This window comes from Lycorma delicatula, chromosome 2 (assembly GCF_047948215.1).
Source record: "Lycorma delicatula isolate Av1 chromosome 2, ASM4794821v1, whole genome shotgun sequence".
NCBI lineage: Eukaryota > Metazoa > Arthropoda > Insecta > Hemiptera > Fulgoridae > Lycorma > Lycorma delicatula.
The window spans coordinates 98,299,303-98,323,354 of record NC_134456.1 but is presented as its reverse complement, the minus strand read 5'-3'; the positions used below and the strand labels follow the sequence as shown (position 1 = coordinate 98,323,354).

Sequence of the window (24,052 nt, the reverse complement as noted above, 5' to 3'; positions counted from 1 at the left end):
AATTGGCATTATAGCACGTTTAAATCACTGACAGTGGAATTTCATCTATAGGAAATGAAGATGTTAAAGTCAGCTATGTAGAAGCTTAGTTAAGAAATTAGTTTTTATGCACAAGTAATAAAGTTTGTATAAATTTTTCAGTTATGTTTTTATTTGAAAATGGATTTTTAAAAACACATCTTGTACATAATTACTTTGAACAATACTTATGAGATTTTCTAAAGACCATATTCTTTATATGCCAAAAAATTTAAACCAATTTTAAAAATTATTCCAATATCAATTGTAAGAACTCGCATACTTTTCAAGCCTTTAAAGCTATTAAAAACTGAAACAGCTCTTATACAATATGAATAAAACAGAACAATACCTTAATACACCACCAGAAAGCAATTCAGCAGATCGTGGTAAAGGTTCATTGTTTGGTCGGCCCCAATGAAGAGTTGGTACAGGTGTACCGGCAAGAACTCTGCATTGAAACATAACACTATTTCCTTCTGTAACAGTCTGAGTGGCCTGTGGATATATCTCCACTTCAGGAGGCTCTCGAGCTGAAACAAAATATGAATTGATTATTAATGGTTTTTTGGGAGAGCTGATTAAAATTTTTATTGGTAAAATAATTGGCCTAAACTTAAATAAATTGAAATTAAAAAACTTAAATTACAATTTAAACACAAATTATTCAAACAAAATGTTTTTTAACTCTAATGTTAAGACTTTAAATATCACAACTTACGTTCTACTTCTAATTTAGCAGCTGCTTGAGCAGATCCACTAGGGCTCTCAGCTTGGCAAATGTATAGTCCCCTATCTGATACCTTAATCTTCGGAATTTTCAGTACATTGCCAGAAATCTGAAAACAAAAAGTAAGTTGTTAATTCATTTATATACCAAATTTAACAGATTAGAATACAAATTAGTATAACAAATTCAGAAAATTATCTTACAAGAATATATTACATGTTACCGAATTAAAAAACAAAAATCATCTTACTATTTATATAATAAATAATGCCTTTCAGAAAGTTAATAACTCTGGTTCCTCATGTGCTTTACATTTTTTACAGCCATAAGAAATTTTTGGACAGATTGTGTAACAAACTAATATACCCATTCTATAATGAAACAATGGATATACACTTAAACTCAATAATGGATACTACTGAAAATGTATCATCATAATAATCTATATATATATAAAAATGTTAAGTTCGTTTGTGTACGGCTTCAAAAACTCAAAATGTTCTGCACCGCTTGGGCTCAAATTTTAGCACGATATATAACCCGCATCAAAGATTGTTTTCATCTATTTTTAATAAATCTATCTATCTATTTTTAATTTGTACATATTTAATTTGGAAATGTAAACAAAGGAAAACCAATCAGATCAATGCATGATGGCCGCTGTCAAACACAACGACCAAATTTCTTTGAATTATATTTAACAGCTAAAACATCTGTATTTTATTAAAAAAAAAAAAACGATAAAAAAAAATTTTAGCACGATATATAACCCGCATCAAAGATTGTTTTTATCTATTTCTCGTATCAGTCACATACCCGCGACCGCGAGAAAACAGTTTTTTTAACGGTCAGCTGTGTACCAGTGACCGCGCCATCTGCCGGAAGCGAGGGGAACACTCGCCATACTAGCTAACGACAACCTCAGTCACATGTGAAACAATACCTGTTCCCAATTACATTGTTTATTAACAAAAAAAAATAAATGTATCCACTTGCATCTGATTCAGATTATTATACAATCTGAATTAAATATTCACTTTAATCGAGGTACTTTTGTGCGATCGTGTCGTAATTGAGCTGCGCCTTTGACCAAGCTCTGAATTTATTAGAAAACGACCAACAGTGGGATATATATGTATTAATGACGCGTGAAACACTGCACATCCAAATCCAAATTTCCAAATTCGCAATTATATTGACCGCTTGCTTCCCTTTGTCTCCCACAGAGTTACGGGAAAGATATCGATTGCATATGGTTGAGGATATTTTGCATAGAGTACGCCTAGAAAATACCAATATGACCATGGAATTTACAGAAGGCATTTACAACAAAGCATTGATAAATATTGAAGATATTTATCAAGTGCTTAGCTATTGCAAATAAAGTTCTTAGTCAATTGGGAATGCCAGCACCCACCCGAGCTGCGATTGCTTCGTTTGATGTGGATTTACGCTGTGAACAGAGTTACAACATTGGTGATCTTCAGTCATATGTCGAACATATCGCCATTCATTCCGAAACATCAAACATTCCGAAATTAACGCGTGAACAGAAAGGCATTTATGATCGCATAATGCAAATGATAAATGACGGAGTTGGGGGACCTTCTTCTTGGATGCGCCAGGAGGAACTGGGAAAACATTCCTCATTAAATTGATTCAAGCAACGGTTTGATCAAAAAATGACAATTATCCTGTTGCGGAATATTAATCAGCCAAAACTCTGCAACGGCTCGCGACTTGCAGTTAAGAAATTGATAACGTAGTGGAAGCAACGATTTTAACGAGGCCTTTCAAAGGTGAAGATGTCCTCATTCCTCGAATACCCATAATCCCGACCGATACACCATTTTAATTTAAATGATTGCAATTCTCAATTCGATTGGCATTTGCAATCACAATCAATAAAGCTCAAGGTCAATCTTTAGAATTGTGTAGTTTAGATTTAGATGCGGATTGCTTCTCACATGGGCAACTGTATGTTGCGTGTTCCCGAGTCGCCAAACCAAATAGCCTTTATATCTACGCAGACAGTGGAAAAACAAAAATTATTGTATATCCACAAGTATTGCAAAATTAAACTTCTATGAAACGTATGCTTTGTTTTGTTTCTCATTTCTCATCCATGCAACCACAATGTGCCACAGCGAAGCGTGGCGGGTAGAGCTAGTTATAAATAAAAAATAAAACATAATAATGTTTTACTCTCATTTTTAATCTAACGTTAATTAAACAAAAGAAAAATGCAATGCAGATTCATACATGAATCTACTCATGACACTCATAGATGGTTATAGAAAAGTTATGTCTATGAGTAAAAGGATAAAATAACAAATGTAACATAAAAAAATATAAATAAAAATTATATGAAGCAAGCGTAGAGAAAATTATTCAAATATACACTGTTTAATAATTAAATATACGACAAAGATGTATAAATTAAAATTACTAGATAAAGTTTCAAAATATTTTAATAAATTGAGAATTAGAGTAACATCATAACGGTCAAGAAATGAAATACTTCATCTATTATGAAAGAATACCCGATGCTCAGTTGAGTTCAGTTTAATTAACTTCATTGCATAATATGGTATTAACATAAAAATAAGTTATTAAATAGAATACTATATAATATACTACAATACTTTATGAATATTTAACGTAACAAAAATTTTTAAAAAATGGTAACAATATGAAATAAAAAGAAACAAATAATTACCACAGCATTTTCTGGGAGCCTTTCTCGAAGTTTAGACCAACGCACATCTGATGTTGAATCACCAGTTACAACACATCGTAGTTCTGCTGTCATACCTTGCGTTACTGTCTGACTTTCTGGTTCTAGTCTAACCGATGGAGGTGACCTAGATAATTGAGATAATATACAGTAAATTATCTCTTTATAAAACTTTTATTTAAAGATAAAGAATTATATAATGTTGAATTGAATTGTAAATTTGGATTTAATTTATAATAAATTAAAAGTAGTCTTTAAATTAAAAAAACTTGATTTAGTTTTATAACATAATTCACAATTGAAAAAAGATTCAAAATCTGAGTAAAGAATTTCCTAGGATTTTCTTGGAACTAAATTTGGATATTTGTTTAAATTTGAAACTAAAATTTTATTTTGCAGGAGCATAAATTTTCTTTGTTTTAATTAATTTAAAATTATTATTCACCTTTTACAAATTAATGATAATTACAATTACCATACTTCTTATGTTTATTTGTGTTAGAATTGCAGTACTCTGAACAATCTTGTGTGCAGTTACGGAATTAGTTCTCTCCAAGACAATATCTTCCAAATTATCAAGGGAAAAAATTATACTCAAAATTTTTAATTACATGGCAGGAAAAGCTGCAGTTGGAATGTTTGTTAATGACCCTAAAAAAATGTAGAACGTGTTGTGTGCCACAGGAGTCTCAAAAAGGAATGTTTATTGAATTACGGGTGAAATAGTTTTGGAAAAAATTCAGTTCTCCTTGCAAAGTAAAATTTTACTTAAACAAGGGCTGCTTGCCTTTTCTAAGGAAGCTTACCGCAAAACTAAAAAATGATGGGGTATTTAATAGGCAAAAGAGTAGCTTACAGACATTTTTGTTAAGCATGGATTTCAAATAGAAGAGAATCAGAAATAACAGGGCAATTCTTATTGAAAAACATGATATTCAGTACAAATGGTTTGTGTATTTCAATAAAGTTGAAGAAGACCAAGAACACATAGATAGAGTTGAAGGAAGATCAGTTGTCTAAAGGATAATAATTAACCACATCAGTAATGAAACAGGATTTGTTCCAGACTGCTTGACAGTATGGAAAGCTAAACCTTCCTCAGCTGATTATCATTTTCAGATGAAGTTTTTTAAAGTGGATAACAGAAAAATTAATGCCTAACTTGCCAGTAAATGATGTTACTTTAGATAACGCTTCTTATCACAATGCTGAAAAAAGCCGAGCACCAAATTTAGCATCAACATGAATTCAGCTTACGACTCATGAAAATTTGATGAAAGTTCACTTGTATGAGACAATTAAAAAAAATAAAGATCCTGAAAATATATAAGGTAGATGAGATATTGGAGGAAGGTGGGTTCCCTGTTTTATGACCACCCCCATATCATCGCGATTTGAATCCCATCAAGATATGGGCACGGGTGAAGAACCGGGTCACAGGTGAAAATGTACAGTTTACAACAGCTGCAACAATGGAAATTTATCATAAAAAGTTTGCAGAACTATCAGTTGAGGACTGGATAAAATGTTGCAAATATGTTTAAAAAACAAAGATTAGTATCCCAAGCTGCAACGAACTCTAGAAGAGCAAAGTTTTACTGAAAAAAGGATTGTCGAACAAGTAAAACATTCTAAAAACACAGAAAAAAAAGAAATACCTACATGTCAAGGAAATAGCACTGATAGACAAAAAAAGGTTTTTAATATTTCTTTAGGTATGATACCATTTCTTGAATTGCTTTTGTGCATACATTACAGATCTGTAAATACAACTTTTCTATCATCCTTAGTTTTAAATAAATTATGTTTCAAAAAAAATTAAGGGAAAATATAGTTAAAATTTATAATTTTACATGGCCATACCTGTGTTAGAATGATTTCACTGATGCTTTTCTTTTATAAATAGTCTCAGGCACATCCCAAATTAATGTCAAACAATAATCAGCTAGCATGTTAGTATTCCATTTCCCTTTACAGCAGCTTTCCATCACCGAAATGTCTTGGCGGAAACGTTTACCGTGTTCATCACTTACGTCTCCAAGGTTTTCCGGAAAAAAATCCAGATGCGCGAGGAGGAAATGTCTTTTCAAACACTTATTTCAGCCCATAGCTCTCTATGAAGTAAGAAGTTGATTAACAATATCGTGGTAGTCAGATTTTTGTTTGCCAAGAAACGTTTTGCAAATGTCTTTAAATGAAGCCCAAGCTGCACTTTCTACATTATTTAACACTGAGTTAAATACATCATCTTTTGACCAACTCTCTTATTTGAGGACCAACAAATATTCCTTCTTTAATTTTTCCTTCACTTACATTCGCAAATTTCTGCCTGATGTACAAAAATCCGGGACTATCCTTCTTTATTGCTTTTACAGAACTTTTCATTAGTCCTAGCTTGATATGGAGGGGATAAAATATTTTTTTGGGTTCAACTATGGGCTCATGAATAATATTTTTCCCATTTAGAGTTAAGTTGTCTCATTTCTTCCACTCTTTGGTAATATAATGTTTATCACTAGCTCGGCTGCCCCATTCGCAAAGAAAGCACATGTACTTAGTATCGCCTAACTGCATGTTTAACAAATTAGCTATAACTTTCAAATCACCACATATGTACCAGCTATGTTTTTTATAATTTATTTTTTCAAGAATGTCTTTCAGCACATCGTACATCTCTTTTTTTTTTTTCAAATAATACCATAAGCAATTGAAGGATATTTGTTACCATTGTGTAATAGAACTACTTTTAAACTACACTTGGATGAATCTATGAAAAGGCATCAGTCCTCAGGTTTATGAACTTGTCCTAAGTGCAACATAAGCTCATCAATATTTGTGCAATAAACCAAATTATTTTCATCAATAAAGTACTGAGAAAGTTCTTTTTGTCTGCTTTAAAAGCCTGAAATTTTTGTATTTTTTTAAAGTAAATTCCAACCATGCAGTCTTGATCCTAACAGTTCAGATTGATTTTTTGATAAATTTACATCCCTAACAAAGTCATTTAATTAACCTTGAGATACAAGATGTGGCTTATCAGAAGATAATTCAAAATCAAAATCATTGTTGTTTTCTTCAGTACTGCCTGATTCTTCATCGCTGCTTTCGAAACATACATTCACAAATGGCTCAGGAACTGAAATAATTTTACTGTGAGGTACAGGCCTGACTGTAGATTGTAATGAAGGATATTTTATAATATGTTTAGATTTTTTAGAAATTGAAATAAGTAAACATATAAATAGAGTTCATTTTAGTAGTAAGGTTTCTTGAAAATATAAAATTACAAAGAAGTCCTATAACATAACTTCACATCAGGAGTAATTTTCTTTAGATTAATTTAAGAGAAGAGATAATGTACGATTAACTGAATGTTCCACAAATTTTAATGATAAAATAACTGTTTAACGTAATAAATAATGAAAATTGAACTTGCCTGTAGCACACAAATATTAGCAAGAGACGAACTTGTGAATGAAGGTAAATGAATACATACAGTAATCCTGGGCGTAGTCCACAGTGGTGTATCAGGAATACGGGGGTGATAACATGGTTTAGAGGTTGAGCAGGACGTGGCGTCTCAAAAATGTAGCAACGAATTTGGAGAGATTCTGCATCGATGAAAATTTAATCAACAGCTCGAGAAGATTCGGCGTCGATAGAATTGGCAATATGTAGTGAATGAAACTCTTTCCACAGAGACGTAATTTTTAGTGAATTTTTTTTTTAGTGAATTGGAAGATTAACTTAACAAAGAAACGAGGTTAAACTAAACATAGAAATCGGTGAAATAACGAAACACTGTTGAGTAGAGCTAGAGAATATTTTGACAGAGAAATACCGCAACGTTTATGAAGATGAAGAAAGTATTAACATTATACGAACAAAAGAGAAAAGCCTGGTCCTCCAAGTCTGGAGGACCAGGATCCGCACAGCGTGAAAGTCAGGACTAGAAAAGAACCAAAGCTGGCGTGGTGAGAGTAGGGGAAGTGAACAAAGCAATGGACAGAAGGGTGTGTGTGTGTGTGTGTTGACAACAAGAGTAGTATCTAAGTGTTAGTATGAGAACGATTAGAGAGAACGTGTGGAATTCGAGAACGAAGACATAACAAAAATAATTTACAAGCAAGCAGACCACTAAAGAATTACGTAAGATTGATAAAATAAATTTCTGAATACGCAAGTTGAAGAAATGACATTAGGGTAGACAAAGAGAAATAGACTTCTAGGAACTATGACAATATTGAAATTGGTTGAGAATAAAAAACACTAAGCCTAATATATACATTGACTAAACAGCAATGAAATAATGCATGATAGAAATAAGCTAACACCAATATGATGATGCAACAGTCAGTCAAGCTGGAGCCTGAGAGAAATGATATCGAAAAGAAACCCGAACAACCTATTATAAAATACACATATGATAAGCCTTACAAAGATGCAAAATAAATTACCAAGACTGAAACCTACAAGCCTCGACCATAACCTTGAATTCATTGGAATAAAACGACTTTATGCAAACGGTGTAAACAGATTGGAATAAACATTAGTTTGAAAAATACTAAAAAAAATTATACTGTAAATTAGTGTAAAAAATTAGTAAAATTAAAAAATTACAAGAAGATAAAAAAAAATTATACTGTATATATATCGTAAAATTTATTATTCTGTATATATACTGTTTACCACAAGTAGCATATTATAGCCTCATGCTAGCTAGGCAACCATTGCCTAGCACAACCTGTGCCAATTCAGCTAGCACAAGCTATATTATCATATTGACTCCTTTTTTGCTACTGTATAATTTGTAGTCAAAACGGAGGAAAAAATGGTTGTTTCATCAGGATTTCCCATTTTTCTTAATAAATGATAATCTCTCTGCAGGATAATAAAATGCCAATAGTCAATGATTCTTTTCAAAATCAGAAGACAGTTTTTGAGCAACTGATGTATAGCATCAATGAGAATTTATTTTGGCTTATCACTCTTCTTATTCAGCTTTTTTGGACATTTAATTATAAAAAGAGTGCTAATGTTTTAAATAGTAAAGTGTATAACAATAGAAAACATCCTTGACATTTTAGAGAATTCATGTATTTACAAGACCCTTTTTTGATTACTGTTAAATACATTTTTTCTCCCCTACTCTCCTCCTGGGGCCACAGCCACAATTAAGCACAACACAGCCCCGGGAGGTGCCTTCAAGCATGACAGCTCAGCTTGCCAGTTGGATCTTGCTTTTGTACCCTGCCTCTAACCACCAGAGCAGGGTCGCCAGGCCCAGCTAAGCTGTCCCTGATCCCCCTTCCCCAGAAGCCAGGACTCAGTCTTAACTGCCTGCCAAAATTATCTTTAATGAAAAATTTAACATATCTGTAATGCTTTTCCAGACTTCTTTCAAGTAAAAAGAACAGTTTAAACATAAAAGTAAAAGCACATGAATAATTACAGGAATTGCAAAATCTAGTTCTACAATGAAAAATCTCTGTGAAATAATCAAGAATAACTTATCTTATAATTTCCACAATACTAAAAAAAAATCTGATGTGGACAATACATGACTCTTCCTTGTACGCATATTAAATTACATTTACATAATTTTTTTTAAATGAAAGTACATAAAATCTTATTTCATTAAAAACTTCTACTATTTTTTCATATATATTTTTTTCTTATTATTAAATTATTATTCATCACAATGAGAGGTTAATAATTATAAATAAATCAATATATTTAAATTAAAAAAAAAAAAAAAACTTAAAAAAAGGAGATGAGTCTGATTCGAACCGATGTACCTCCCTTGTTAAGACCCAAATATTTCATTAATTAAAATTTTATTTGGCTATAACACTGGAACCAATCAAAATAAGTACAACTTATGATATATCATTGAAAAACTCTCAATGAAGTCTTATTACTGAAGTTAAAAATTTCCAAAATCAAAATGGTTTGGAATTTGAGCTTTTTTTGGTCCAATCGAATGCAGTGAAAAGGGGAGGTGGCACAATTAGATGTTCCAACAGTCCTAAATCCAAAATTTCAGCATTCTATGGCTAATCATTTTTGAGTTATGCAAGATATATATGTACATACGTACAGACATCATGCTGAAACTAGTCAAAATGGATATTTCCGTTGAAATCTGGAAACCAAAGATTTTCATGATCAAAATACTTCCTTTACTTCGTACAAGTAAGTAATTATAGTTTGGTAATTTAAAATCTAATTCAAACAATAAATCTAAAACTATATGGGCAGTATTCCATGTGAAAACAGATTTGGAGAAAAACAGATTAGGTAATTTTACCAAAATACAAAAGAATTCATTTTTTATTATCTTGTCTACTATTCTGCTAGCAAAGAAATTCAATAATTTATTTTTCAGCACTTCAAACAGTAATGATAATGAACCATTTCAAGCAAAGGAATTCACCTTGAATGATTTTGTTGATGAATCTATACTTTTATTTCCCGTTGTTAAAACTTTTATTAAAAATAAAAAAATAAACATCAATGTGTATTGAAACCCTACTAGTATTTTAAAAGAAATTGTAAATGCTATTATTGTTTCTCTTACCACATTCAATGACTGAATTTTTTAACAATAAAGTATTTTCCATTACCCCTAAGACTTCTGTTGTTATTCCTTTCCCAAAGAAAGACTCGAAGCTTAATTTATAAAATTATAGAGCCAACTTTATTATTGACCTACACTGAAAAAACTTAATTTAAAAAAGTAATTTTGTATCAAAGGAGCTTCTAACAATTGTTAAAGTTATACCTTATCAAAATTTTGTACTTTGGTAAGAATGCACATGTAAAATTTAGGTCGCACTTCAAGATGCAGAAATCGAAGTTCACAGAGAAGTATTTTTGGTCTGTTTGTTTGGTATTGTATTTGTTTTCTTGTTGTATTTTTGTTGTTACCGTTTGTTTTCTTATTATTTATTAATGACAACCTTAAAATTTTTAACAGCTTATTGTTAAAATTTTCACGAATGAAACAATACATCAACTTTTGAAGAGAATTATTTAAAAGGAACTGAAAATTCTATAGTAACAGTTTAAAACATTATAAACTGGATAGATTGTAAGGATAATTAAATATGAATAAAACTGTTGCATTTGTACTTTTCAGGTATACGTAACATTGCTGATTGGATGGACAGAATTCCCATTAATGACAACAATAATATCTGTTACCCATAAATTTCTGGTTTATTAGATGGCTAATTCTGTTGCCATGATTGATTTTTTTTTAACAAAATTGAACCAAAAATTGTTTTGCTTTGAAACACCTTAATAAAACATTAAGTTTGTCATTTCTATTATGCTAACATATATTCCCATCTAAAGTATATTATAAGTACTCCTCAAAAAGGTAGAAGTCTCTTAAGATATAAAAATGGGTTGTCAGATTATTGTTAGGCACCAATAAGCATGAATCATGTAGACCAATAAGAAAAGCTATTAATTAATAAAATAATACTATTAATAAAAATCAATTGTTACTCTAAGAAATGTTAATGTACTTATTCTGTAAACTGTATCGGTTGAATTAGGCAACATATTTCAGATAATTATTACAATGTAACAGACAGAACCGCCACCTGTAAAAGAGGATGGCCAGTTAACTGAAACACCCGTGTGTTGATCAGATAGGTTTACAAAAGATATGCCTAGATAAGGTTTACAAAATTACACTGATCCACTTTGTTATAATTTATGTTGAGAGACAATGAGATATTTTAATAACATAATGATGTATAACCTAATAATTTCTGCTATTTATTTTTTTTTTAAATCTACAAAACTTCAAAATTTCCTGAATTTTTCATAACATAATTTTATAGATACATTAATATTTAAATATTTTTTTATCTGTCAAGGTAATTATATATCATTCTACTCCTAAACACAGTATTAGTAATAATAACAATAATATTAGAAATATTTTAATGATGAAAAGCAAGTAAATGTAACAAAGAAAGATTAACTGTAAAATACTTTGGGACAGATACAGAAAAGAGAAATGAAAAAATGTTAAAAGACTGGCAAGATACATGGGGATTATTATGAAGATGGACAAAATAAATAATCAGCAGAATTAAATGAGGAAAGATAGTAAAAAAAAGGAACACTGAAGATATCTTAGGGAATTTTTTATTAAAGAAATTTAAAAACTGAATAAGTTTGATCTTGCAAGATCACAGAATTTTAATTACAGCTCATCAGCAATTACGCCTAACAATTAACAAACCATTAAGTTGATAATAACAGTAAACAATTACGTATAACATTCATAGTTATAAATAAATACAATATAAATAGAACAAAAATTACCTGTAAGGTTGAATGGAAACAATGGCCTGTGCATCCTGTTTCGAGCCAGTACTAACAGTCCTGCCAGTGCATATATAAATACCAGAGTCAGATGGATTGGCATTGTATATGGTTAAAATACCATTTTGATCTGTTACTGAGGATTGAAAAGGCTGATTATCTGACCGTGACCAGCTCACTCTGAATAACAAATATATATCCATTATAAAAATTATATATCGATCAGTACATTTAAAACACAAATTTATAGCTTTATAAACTTTTTTTAAGAAAATCTTAGCTTTTACAATCTCAATATCCGTAAAAATATTATTAAATACCAGATGTCTCTGGCCACATCCCTAAGTTTAAAAAGGTGACATTAGTTGATCTAGGCTGCTCTTCAAATCATACCGTCTCTTCCATCTATTACTGTGGTCCTCATCAAATTCCCTCCTTTACTAAAACAACTCTTCACTGTACCTTTCATTGTTACCTTTTGTTTCTTCACTGTACCTTTGATTGAACCATATTGTGTGGATATGTATGATGTAATGGATGATATCCAGCTAATTCTCTTCAAAATACCAATTTTGTTAAGACTTTAAATTTTCCATATAAGTATGACAACAAATTTACTGCTTAGATGACAACAAATTTACTGCATTTACTGGTAGGTAAAGATATGGGTTTACCAATAACCTTTGTGAACTTTGAATGTTGATTCATAAATATACGTTTCTGACGATCTTGCTAAAATCTGACTATCTACCTCTTACACTCTTAAAATCAAAGCCCTAAAACTCAGAATATTAAAATTCAGAAAAAAAAGCATATGAGGCATGGTTCAAAAGTAAGGACAAATCTATAACAAAATGAAACAGTAGAAAAATGAAAAATTTATTAATGGTTTGAAATGCTTACATATTTATTTTTCTACATAATCAACTCATTCCAAACACTTTTGATTTCTTAAAACCAGCTTCTTCAGACCCTCTGCACAAAATTCTGCCACCTGGGACTGCAGCCACTTTTGTAATGAGATTTTCAACTCTTAATTTTCCTTGAATTGTTGAGATGCAAGCCAGTTTTTGAGACATAGAAAGAGATGCTAGTCATTGGGCATGAGATCAGGACTGTAAGGGGGATGATCAAAAATCTCCTATCTAAATTCTTTTTGTTTCTGTTGTGCATGGAGCCATGTATGGACTGAGTTATCACGAAGAACAATTCCTGATCTCAGCATTTTCCATCGTCAGTTTTGAATGGCACAATGCAGTTTAGAAAGTTTTCACAGTAGACTTGTGATGCGATGGATGTACCAGATTCCATGAAATCAGTCAAAAGCACAACTTTTTGGTTCCTGAATACATTTACCGTATAATTTTCCTTTGAGACTGGGCTTGATTGATTTTTTTCAGTTTAGATGAACCAGTATGATTCCACTGCATGAATTGTTGTTTTGTCTCAGCACTGACATGAAATTCACATTTTGTCACTAGTGGACAATATGGGAAAAAATTTGTCTCCCTTGTGGTTAAAGTGGTCGAGAAAAGCAATATATTTGTCATTCTATGATCTTTATGAGCACTTGTAAACATTATCAGTACTCATCATACATGATAACCTAAAATGCAAGCTACAATTCTCAACAATGTTACCTTTAAAAATTGTGGAAATTCCAGAGAAAAATTGCCAATCGTCAAGTGATCATTTTCTCTCAATTTTTGCATTCACATGTTCACAACATTATCAGTTCAGACACTAGGCCTGCCACTTCTCTCTTCGTCTTGAACATTTGAATGACATTCCTTAAACTCACTTTCTTAACTTTTCCTTCACTTATTGCTGTGGGCCCACATATTTCACACAAATGATGGTGAATTTCAGCAGCATTGTCCTCTTGCGTTTAGAAATTTAATCACTGATCAAACTTCACAGCTGGTGGAATTTGTTATTACTGCACTCATTTTAATACACTGTCTTGCAAAGGGAAACAAAAATGAACTGATAGCAAGGTGGTGGTTACATGCTCAACAAACCACTTAAAACTACTGTGCACGTGCAAACCAATCAAGTGTTAGCAATCTCTATTTATAACTCATCGGATCTTATTTTGAACATGTCTTGTATCATACAGTTTTATTTACTGTAGAGGGAGGCGAGATTGAGACTGCTAATTAAATGACAGCATAAATAATGAACATACAAGAAGGGTGTTAAATGGCAATAAAGTTTTGAATCCTTAATATAATTTTATTTCATAAAATGGAATTATTTTTTAAAGTTAATTCCATTACGAATAAGAAAATAACATAATTTTGAAATAAGTTTGTAAAAGAAAAAAAAACACTTAGAAACAAGATTATGATCCAAAAACCAATTACAAAACAAAATGTATTTAAAACCTAAACTTAGATAGCCAATTTGATTGTTAAATGATCATCTCTGTAAATGGAATGGAAAAATATACGTAGAATATAAAAAAATACATAGAAAAATAAAATTAAAAAAAACAAAGAATAATAAAGAATATTAAATGACAAACAATAATAATAAAACACTAAATAAGAAATATTTTTAGCCTGAACTTTAGAATAAGAATAGTAAAAAGTATATATGTAAAATTTTAATTAAGAGAAAACTGAATAGCATTAAGAAAAACTATTTAAATTAAGAAAAAAAACCTGACCAGAAAAACTTTTACTCAAGAAAAGTAAAGACTGCGGAAATCTTAAACCAATCATTACTATTCTTTTGATTAAAAACTTCATGAAAGTATTTTTAACAAATTTAAACTTCGATCAGACTATTTGATACTGGTCCCCAATAGAATGATACTGAATATAATTTTCAACAGTGAAGTTTCTGCTTCACTGCTGATAAAGAAAGTTTCCCAACTATCCAATTTCTGCTAGTTATATTATTTTTTTAAAGCCATAAGTTTCTAATAAAAAATAAAATAAACTGATTTTCTGATTAGTTTCTAGGCAATACTGTGACTACAACTGATTTCTTTGGTCTTCCATATTTATAATGAGCCAAATGCTCCATTTAAGATTTTAGATGTAATATTTTCATGATGAATTCAGAAAGTGCTGCTTACGTGTAGTCAATGGAAGGTGAAAGACACTGCAGTCGAACTGTTTCTCCTGCAGAACCAGTATATTCAGGAGGATCAATTGTTAGGATGGCTCCTCCTTCAGGTGGTGATGTTGTCGACTCTAAAAATAAAAAAATAAACAAATAAATAACCACCAATTAGTAACTAATGACAATGTCAACAATTAGTCATTTTTCATCAACATTCATGGTCAGTTATCATCATAATTTTCTAATAACTTAATCAATGAAAAAAAAAGAAAACTTTTCTTCAAGTCTTGTTTTTTAATACACTACAGGTCCAGTTTACTTAAGTGTTAATAACTGATACATGATCATCTGTTCTCTAAGACTACATAGAATATCATAATTTCTTAATCTAATAAATAATATTGATAATTTCTTCTTGAATTATCAATAAAGTAGAAGAAATAAATTCATTTTTTGAAAATTCTAAAGGCTCATTTTATTCAAACTGTGATTATATTTTCAAAATAGAATCTCTATCAAGTTCATGACATTATTAATTTTTAACTTTATGTTATAATGCAATATGCAATACAATGCAACAAAAGGGTTAGTGGAGTTTAGATATTTTCTTCCATTTTTCATGTTGTTTTGTTTAATTGAATCAATTAAATTCAGTTTCCCTCAAAGATTTAGAGAAAAGTAGTCTAAAAGAAAAAAAAAAACAACTCGTCTATTTGATTTTGTTGTTTCTGAGAATTAAGCACTGGAATTAACCATAGAAATATGCTTCCCTCTGTTTTTATTCCATGAAAATTAATTGGGTAATCACTAAAAATAGATAATAATAAACTTTAAGATAGATTGTCTTATTCTAGATTAGTAATTACAAGGATGGGTATTTTTTGTGGGGTTTTTTCAAATTATTTTAAAGCAGGTACATAAGATGGAGTAGATATTAAAATATGACACAAAACTAAATTCATAAATATTTTTTTAAATTATCTTATTTACATCAAAAGACCTACCTCTTACATACAATATAACAAATTGAGAGTGTGTTCCAGCTGAATTTGTACCGATACACTGATATGTTGCTTCATCTGTTCGTCTAGCATAAGGTATATAAAATACACCATTTTCAAAAGTGGACTGAAAAAAAATTAACACATTAATAATTCATTTCTTTTAACATAGTAAGTACATAACTAAAACGTAAACCTATTAAGTGTATTAATTAAAAATGAAATTAAGGCATAACAACCTAAAATTAAGGGTTTGGGGATCACGAACAAAGTGGTAAACTGTACTCCCTATTAACCGACAGCACTACAATGTCTGAGCATTTAAAAAAGTAGCATATAGAAAAGAAATGAAACATGTATATAACATTCTCTGTGAGTTAAACTGTTCAATAATGTTTCAAGTTAAAATTATACAGACTTCAAAAAACACTTAAAGATTTCTCTTGTCTTTGATCATAGGGAACAAGGGGCTTAAGCATCTTTGAAACATTCGGATTTTTTACTATTCCTGAAACAGGATATGTTTTGAAAAAGAAGATTTGAATAAAAAAAATTCAATTATTCTTTACGTTATTCGAATGGATCCAAAGGGGAGTTGCAAAAGTTCACACCATCACCAAATTATTATCACCTCAATTGGAGATTCTGATCCTACAGTTTTTGAGTGTTATACTTTCATTAATTAGTTACATGAGAATCATTTAAACCTTGTATATCAACAATGATACAGCTTCAGACAAGAATGATTAACTAAAAAGTTAAAAAAACAAATTTTTACCTCAGGATTTAACTGGTTATTCTGGCCGCCAATCCATTTTAAACTTGGTGTTGGAGTTCCTCTGGCTTGACATCTAAACTCAACAGGTTCACCTTCAATTACTTCCTGATATCTTGGATGTATACTGACTTGGGGAGCAACAACTCTAACATCTAAAATATCAAAATTTAATTCTGATTACATAATTTATAATATCATTCAACAAAAATTGTTATTATTAATAATTTATTTATTTTTTGATAAATAATAAAAACTGTAACCTTTTTAAATAACAACCATAATTAATTTAAACAACACAGCATACTGAAACATTGGATTTATTATCTGAAAGTAATTAAAAATCTAAGTAGACTAAGCAAACTGTCCTTTAACAGAACTATTATTCTAAAGAAAAAATAAATCTAAAATTTGTCAGAAAATAAAGAAAATTCTATCAGAACCTAATTATCATGCATCAATTTAATATAATTAAGTAAAACAACTGAAATAAACAGAAAAGAAAAATAACTGTTAACTTTTTTTTTTGTCTTTCTGTTCCTCTGTAGTAGGCAGTTCTCCATCCATCATCCTTCATGCATGAAATCCAAGTTAAATATAAAATATTTACATGCTTCAAATTTCATACCACATTCCATCTAGTATGCAGGTATCAGGAAGAGTATTTGACTGTAAAAATACCACTTGCCTGACTCCCAAAAAAATTGAAAAAATTATCAATAAAAAAATTCTATTACAATACCAAAATATTAAAACAGAATTATTTAAACTAATGTTTACCACTTGATAGATTATTTACGCACTTGTTGATAAAAATTAATAATGAATAATTATATGACACTGTTCAACAGAATACAAAATTCATAAAATAATACATTACATAATCATAGATGCTGCATCTTAAAATATAGAGGCTCTATATAATAATCAATAACAAAATAAATACCTTAGATCCAATTAAATTTGCAAAATAATAAAAACTTTTTTATAATTATTAATACATTATTTATGTAATTATTTACCAACTTGACTCCTCTTTTACTTTGTTGTAGCTGAAACTTCATTTGTATATTTAGAAAAAAATCTTGAATTAAAAAATTGTTATATGAAAAAATTTTAACAATGTTCAAATAATAATCATTACTTGGATTCCATGGTCAGATTGGCTCTATTGGTTAATTAAATAAATTAGGTTAGGTTAATTATAAATAAAACTAAACAATTTATTAAAAGATACATTTATGCACTCTTGAGATTTTAAAATCTTACTAATGAGATGCCATAAAAGACAATAATTACAATCTTTGTTGTTTGTAAAAAAAATTTGGTATTTATTTACAAGCCAATATTACCTTTAATTTTGAATTTGCTAATTTTTACAATGTTTTATATACTTAACTTCATCATTCCAGATCCAACTACAATGAATAATTTGTCATTTATGAAATTCTAAAAATCTATTTTTATAATTTTACTTATTAAGAAAAAAAGTTAACATTAGTAATGGAAGTATTAAAGTATCTATAAAGACTTGATATAAAAATAAATGTTGAATTAACTGCTGAAGTAGTTAAGTACTGTAAGGATAAGACCATCCCTACTTTAAGGGACTACTGCTTCTCAGTCGACAATATATTAACAAATTACTTTAATACAAAAATTACTGTACATTGACCATACTACAGAAAATATTGCTCAAATTTTTATTTTCAGATATAATGTAGTTTATCATAACTAAACACATTTTTTTCCACTTATTTAATAAAAAAACACACAAAAATGTATTGTTAATGGTTAAAAATAATGATTAATAATTAAAATAATTATTAAGGGGAAAATACAGCCGATTACTGGAGAATCAATGGCCTAATGACTTCAAAAGATGAAAAAAAAATGAGAAAAAATTAGGTAACTCTACAGTTAATAGGGAATATTTTTTCTTGTTTCAGATGAGCATAGTTCAAGTTAGGTTATAGTCACTCAAAAGAAGCTTCTTTTCTTTGTATTTATTCAACATATGAAAAAATTCACTTTACTTCAAAATACTGTAAACAATGATTTAAAAAAAAGATTAATGGAGAATTATCCACAGGAGCACACTATTGTGAACAGGTGGATGAATGAAAACATTAATATGTATGTATTAATAGAATTCTATATAAATTACTACTCTTTAAAATAAAAGAGAATCTAAATGCACTGAAAGGAGTACAATAAAGAAATAACACTGAAAATTTAAGGAAACAACTATATCAAACCTTTGATATCCAGTTTCATGAAGAAATTTCCTTTAAAATGGTAGCATAAAAATAACAACACATAAAAAATTAATAAAGTAGTACTTATAAATAAAGTGGTTTACAATTTTTTGTAGCTAAGAATAAGCTTATTATTTTTAATTCAAAATGTGTAAAGTAACATATTATGAAATAGTTTTTAATTATATTTTATTACACTGAAAAGCATGCAACATGCACCAAAATCAATAATGGAAAAATCTAAAGAAAAATAAATTAGAAGTCTTTAGAAAAATTAAATTCTAATATATAAAAAAAAAATGTAGTTTTGTTTTTTTACATATGATAATGTCCACAGCTACATAGAGATAGGTTATATTAATAGTTATTATTATTGTGGGGGTTAAAAAGCAGAAAACTTTACATTTTTTTAATTAAAATTAACTTTACTCACATTAATTTTATTTTATTTTTAATTTTTAATGGTTCTTTTAATTATATTTGTTAACATTTCACAATTACTTCTACTAAATGGTACATAAATTTTTAATTTTTATTGCAAGTATTCACATTTAATATTCTTAAAATTGTAAAATTTACTTAATTTTTTTTCAGATGCTTATTTTTGATATCCCAGATGGTGGATTTCAAACAAATCTGAATTTACTGTTTGGAAGAATGGTACATCCACTAAATTAAATACCCAATTTATCATTTATGCACCCACTGTCAATTGCAAAAGTGAGATAAATAATTTTTGTAAACTATTTTTCAATGAAAATCAATACAACTTTTCCGAAGTTACACACATAAACAGGCACAAATAAACAGATTATCTTAACACATTACCCCTCTTCTTAGTTCAATAAAGTAAAAAGACTATCTACAGATTGTATTACAATTTAATTACAAATGTGGTTTATAATTTATAATAAAACATTTTCTTAGGACGCTGTAGTCCCATTAGGTTAAAATTGCAATGGCGCAGAACAAAGGAAAAGTTTTCAGACAGTGGAAACAATTTTAAAACAATTTTCAGACCGACTTAGCAAATCTAATAGATTAACAATTAGCAATATTTTAATAAAACTAAATATTTAATTAAGTATATATTATCTGGAGTATATAAATAATTTTTATTTATAAAAATCAAAATCTATAAACATATTCTCATAATTTTAGACCACCATACTTTTGTTGGCTGAATTTCAGAGTAGTCTTAAGATTCTTTAAATTTATGTAAGGAATTGTTAATGAAATTTCTGTGAACTAGCTCTTTCTTTACAGTCATGGAACTTGGTTTACAGTGTACTTAATGTTGAAGCTAAATGTAGTATATTTAATAAAGGTTTTATAAAACTGTTTGACATTTCATGCTCAAAAAATAATTAGTGTACAGAATCTTTAAGATAGAAAGGGACCATATGAGCACTGCTTTCAATAATTTTAAAATAATCAAAGACCGACAAATATGAATAACTTATTAAGACTAAAAAAAGTTCATTAAACTTTGTTAAAACATATTAAAAATTCAAATTGAATATTGGAATATAAATGAATCCAAACAAGAGGGGTAAATCAACAAAAAGAGAAATAAGAAAAATAATCATAAAAATACAAACAACCACCATTTAAATTTTATGGTTACTTTTAATGTTTCTATTTTTATATTTTTGTATGTGTTTACTATTATGATCAATACCAACTTAACTGTTATTAATTTCAGTTTGTTTTTTGTAACAGAATCTTTAACAACAAGAATGTCTCAAAATCAAACAGTTAAAAGAAAAAGTGGAAATTTTTCTATAATATACTTACTGTTTGTTACTTTGTCTAATACATACCATTTATCACTACTTCTATAATCAAATCCAAGTAAATTTAAACTAGCCCATTTATAACAATAAATATACGATACAGTGGTGAAAATAATATTCTACTGTAACATACCATCAATCCATTAAAAATTATAATTATTTGTGAAAAAACTAAAATGCACTAATTTTAATAAAACAAAAATGATAGTTTATATAACAATAATGAAGTTGTTTTGATATCTATAAATAATACAATACTAATTTAACTAAAAATGAAAAACACGCTAACAAATACACTAAAAAAAAATATGTTAACTTTTCTCTATCTTTATTAAATTTCAGTTAAATTATGCAAATGCTTGTTGGTAAATTATTTCCCCAAAGTTTCATAATCTGAGGAAAATGTACACTTTTTATACTAACCACTCTCTTCTACATTTAATGTAGCTCGTTCAGTAACAAAACTATAACCATCTCCGGCAGTACAAATATAAACTCCAGAATCACTAGGTTTTATATCAGTAATCACCAAGTTTCCTTGCCCATCATCAGCTGTTCTTCCTCTAGGCAATTCACCTCCATCCTTTGACCATTCTATGCTAATTGAGCGCTGAAAAATGTAACATAAATAAATACATCTATAAATATACAAAATTACCTAAAAGATATTAAAGACTTAAACATAAGAATTTTATCATCTAATGTTGAATGTTATAGAAAAGTATTAAACAGAGAATTTTTATATTTCTAAATTTCACAACTATCACATTCACCAGCTGTAAATGTGAATGAGGTAACGATGTACTTCAAATAAAAGCAGTAATTTAAAATAAATAAAATCTAATGCTTCAAATAATTTTTTTTTTTTTTAATAAAGTATATTGTAATATAAAATAAATAAAATTTCATCAATGATTAATGCTTCTTGATTTTCTTTGATAAATTTTGCTTTAATACATTTAAATGCCAGTAGTATACATCGTATAGTAGCGTTTATCATATATATATATATATATATATATACACACACACACACACATACATATACACTTTTTAATACTTCATAATACTTTTTTAATAATATATTTGTATATTTAATATAAAAAGTTTTTTTTTTAAATGTATATTTATACTTTCTATATAGACCACCATGCTTCTCAATGTCTACTTCCCAATATTACTGAAGATTTTTGGTACTCCAGTAAGAACAATATTTTTGTTCAGTACTCTGGTGTGATGGAAAATTACTGCAGAAGTCTCTTCCAAGGAGGAAAGATGCTGTTCTTGAAATGGGGACCTTTAACAAGGGAACAAGTTGAGTTTGTTGAACTCATGCCTGGACTGTATAGAATATGAGTGTTTTCCAATTGTCTTTATTTATCAAATCAATCATAGTCTTCTTCATGTGTGTGAATGCAATGGTGTCCATGTAAAATGAGTCTCATTTTTTAACAAGTATGGGTACTGTTGAGGGGTTTTCTGCTTTTTTTAACCTCCAGGACCATCATAAGGTATTGCTTCAGATGAAATGACAATTTTTTAGCATGTGAAAATGACATGCCTGACTGGGAATGAACCCAGGACCACTAGATGAAAGATTGAGATGATACCACTTGTGCTACAGAGGCTGGCAAATCTTTATGGATTAAGTTATAATATACTTCTGTCAAACATATTTTACATGGAACTGTAAATACCCTGATGATTCGACAATGATCACAAATAAAAGATTATAATTTGCTTGATTTTAGATTGTATTGTCAAATATTTTGCCACAAGGATGGACTTCTTTACTTGATTGCCTGTGATTCAAAACCGGATCAAACATTTCTAATCTAAGTTTTATCTTTAACAATAATTCAAAACAGCTGTGTATGATCCTCAACAGCAAGTCTTTGTTTCAATGACATAGCAATATGCAATGTCCAGGTAATTTATTTCTGTTCAATCACCATGCAGTAAAAGATTAAAATTTTTCTTTCCTGCAAATCAGTTTTCAAATTATGAAATACAGGTGTTTCTGAGATCGTGTGATGCTTCTCCTCATGGAGAATCACTCGATTTTTCACTCAATTTAAGTACAATATAAGAATCACACTTTGTTCATCTACCGATTTTTTTATCTTCCTGGCTTTGATCAACAATTAATTAAGCCTACATGTCTTTCACAAAAATGATCAGCTCAATGTAAAACTTAACTAAGCTCTACTAACTGCTAATCATAAATTTCAAACAAAAACAATAATAGCTGTTCAAGTTTTTGCCACGTAAGTTTCAATCTGATATAAAATCTTTGATCTTAACTTTTACAGCACATAGGATTCACTTATCTTGATAGTTGGCAATTTTAATTTAGGTGATCATGACAATTATCAGTTTTAACTTCTAGTAAAGTTATGTTATTCATAGAATATTTTAATAACTGACGATGAATCAATGGATTCACAAAAAGGTTTTTATGTAAACTGGTAAATTTTTATTGAGGTTTCTGTTAATTTGGTGGGTAGTTAGCTACTGATAGTAATACACTGAGCAACATGTTTAATAAAATACATAATGATAATCATTTAATTTCTCGTTACATTTCCTACTACTTTCATTACATTCAGTACATTTTTAGATCAACAAATATTTAAAGAAACATTTAAAAACTATGCTATTTGAGAAAACTATGCTTTTCACAAAAAAATATAAAACAGTAGAATCTCATTCTCAAATATAAAAAATATATAAGAAAGGGTTGACAATTTTGATATGTATATTGCACTTATACAATATTCAGTTAGCTTACAGAGAGAAGAATAAAAACATTGCATTTGTGCGAGTGAGTTCATCATAATTCTGTTGAGTCACAATCCATGCATCAGTGCCGATTCACAATGCAGCTAAATCTACATACAACACTATAATCATTACTTGTATATTAGTTACCAAATAATTAGTCATATAATCAAACATTTATATAGTGTTACTTCTTCTCAGTTCTATTAAAACTCTTGATCTTTTTATATGATCACTTTTTTGTTCTCGTGTTCAATTTTTGTGATTCTGTTACTTATTTATTTACTCTAATGTTATTTGAAGGTAATACAATGCAATTTTTTTAACTTTACTGGAACATGAGTGTAGTGTATTCCTAGATTTGTGTCTGCATGACTTGAGTTATACCATTATTTTAAAACCTTGTCTGATACCAATTCAGCCAATCATAGTGCACAATTATTGATATTCCCTCCAAAAAAAAGCCCTCAAGTTGTACGGAAAAGCACATCATTTTAAATGCTTAAAATGGTGAATTACCAAGTAGTCCAACAGTGAT

At 29.1% G+C, this 24,052-nt stretch overlaps 1 protein-coding gene across 15 annotated transcripts in view; it reads right to left on the bottom strand.

Moving 5' to 3' along the window:
* The window catches only part of trol (terribly reduced optic lobes), a 1,106,314-nt gene that overhangs the window by 134,064 nt on the left and 948,198 nt on the right, over positions 1-24,052 (bottom strand). For all 15 annotated transcript variants that reach the window (XM_075355875.1, XM_075355878.1, XM_075355883.1 and 12 more), the window contains 8 exons: positions 21,157-21,343; positions 16,683-16,834; positions 15,908-16,031; positions 14,917-15,034; positions 11,832-12,011; positions 3,468-3,612; positions 740-857; positions 371-551 (listed from right to left, as the gene is read on the bottom strand). In XM_075355875.1, the coding sequence (XP_075211990.1) occupies positions 371-551; positions 740-857; positions 3,468-3,612; positions 11,832-12,011; positions 14,917-15,034; positions 15,908-16,031; positions 16,683-16,834; positions 21,157-21,343 (1,205 nt within the window). The remainder of the gene's footprint in view (positions 1-370; positions 552-739; positions 858-3,467; positions 3,613-11,831; positions 12,012-14,916; positions 15,035-15,907; positions 16,032-16,682; positions 16,835-21,156; positions 21,344-24,052) is intronic.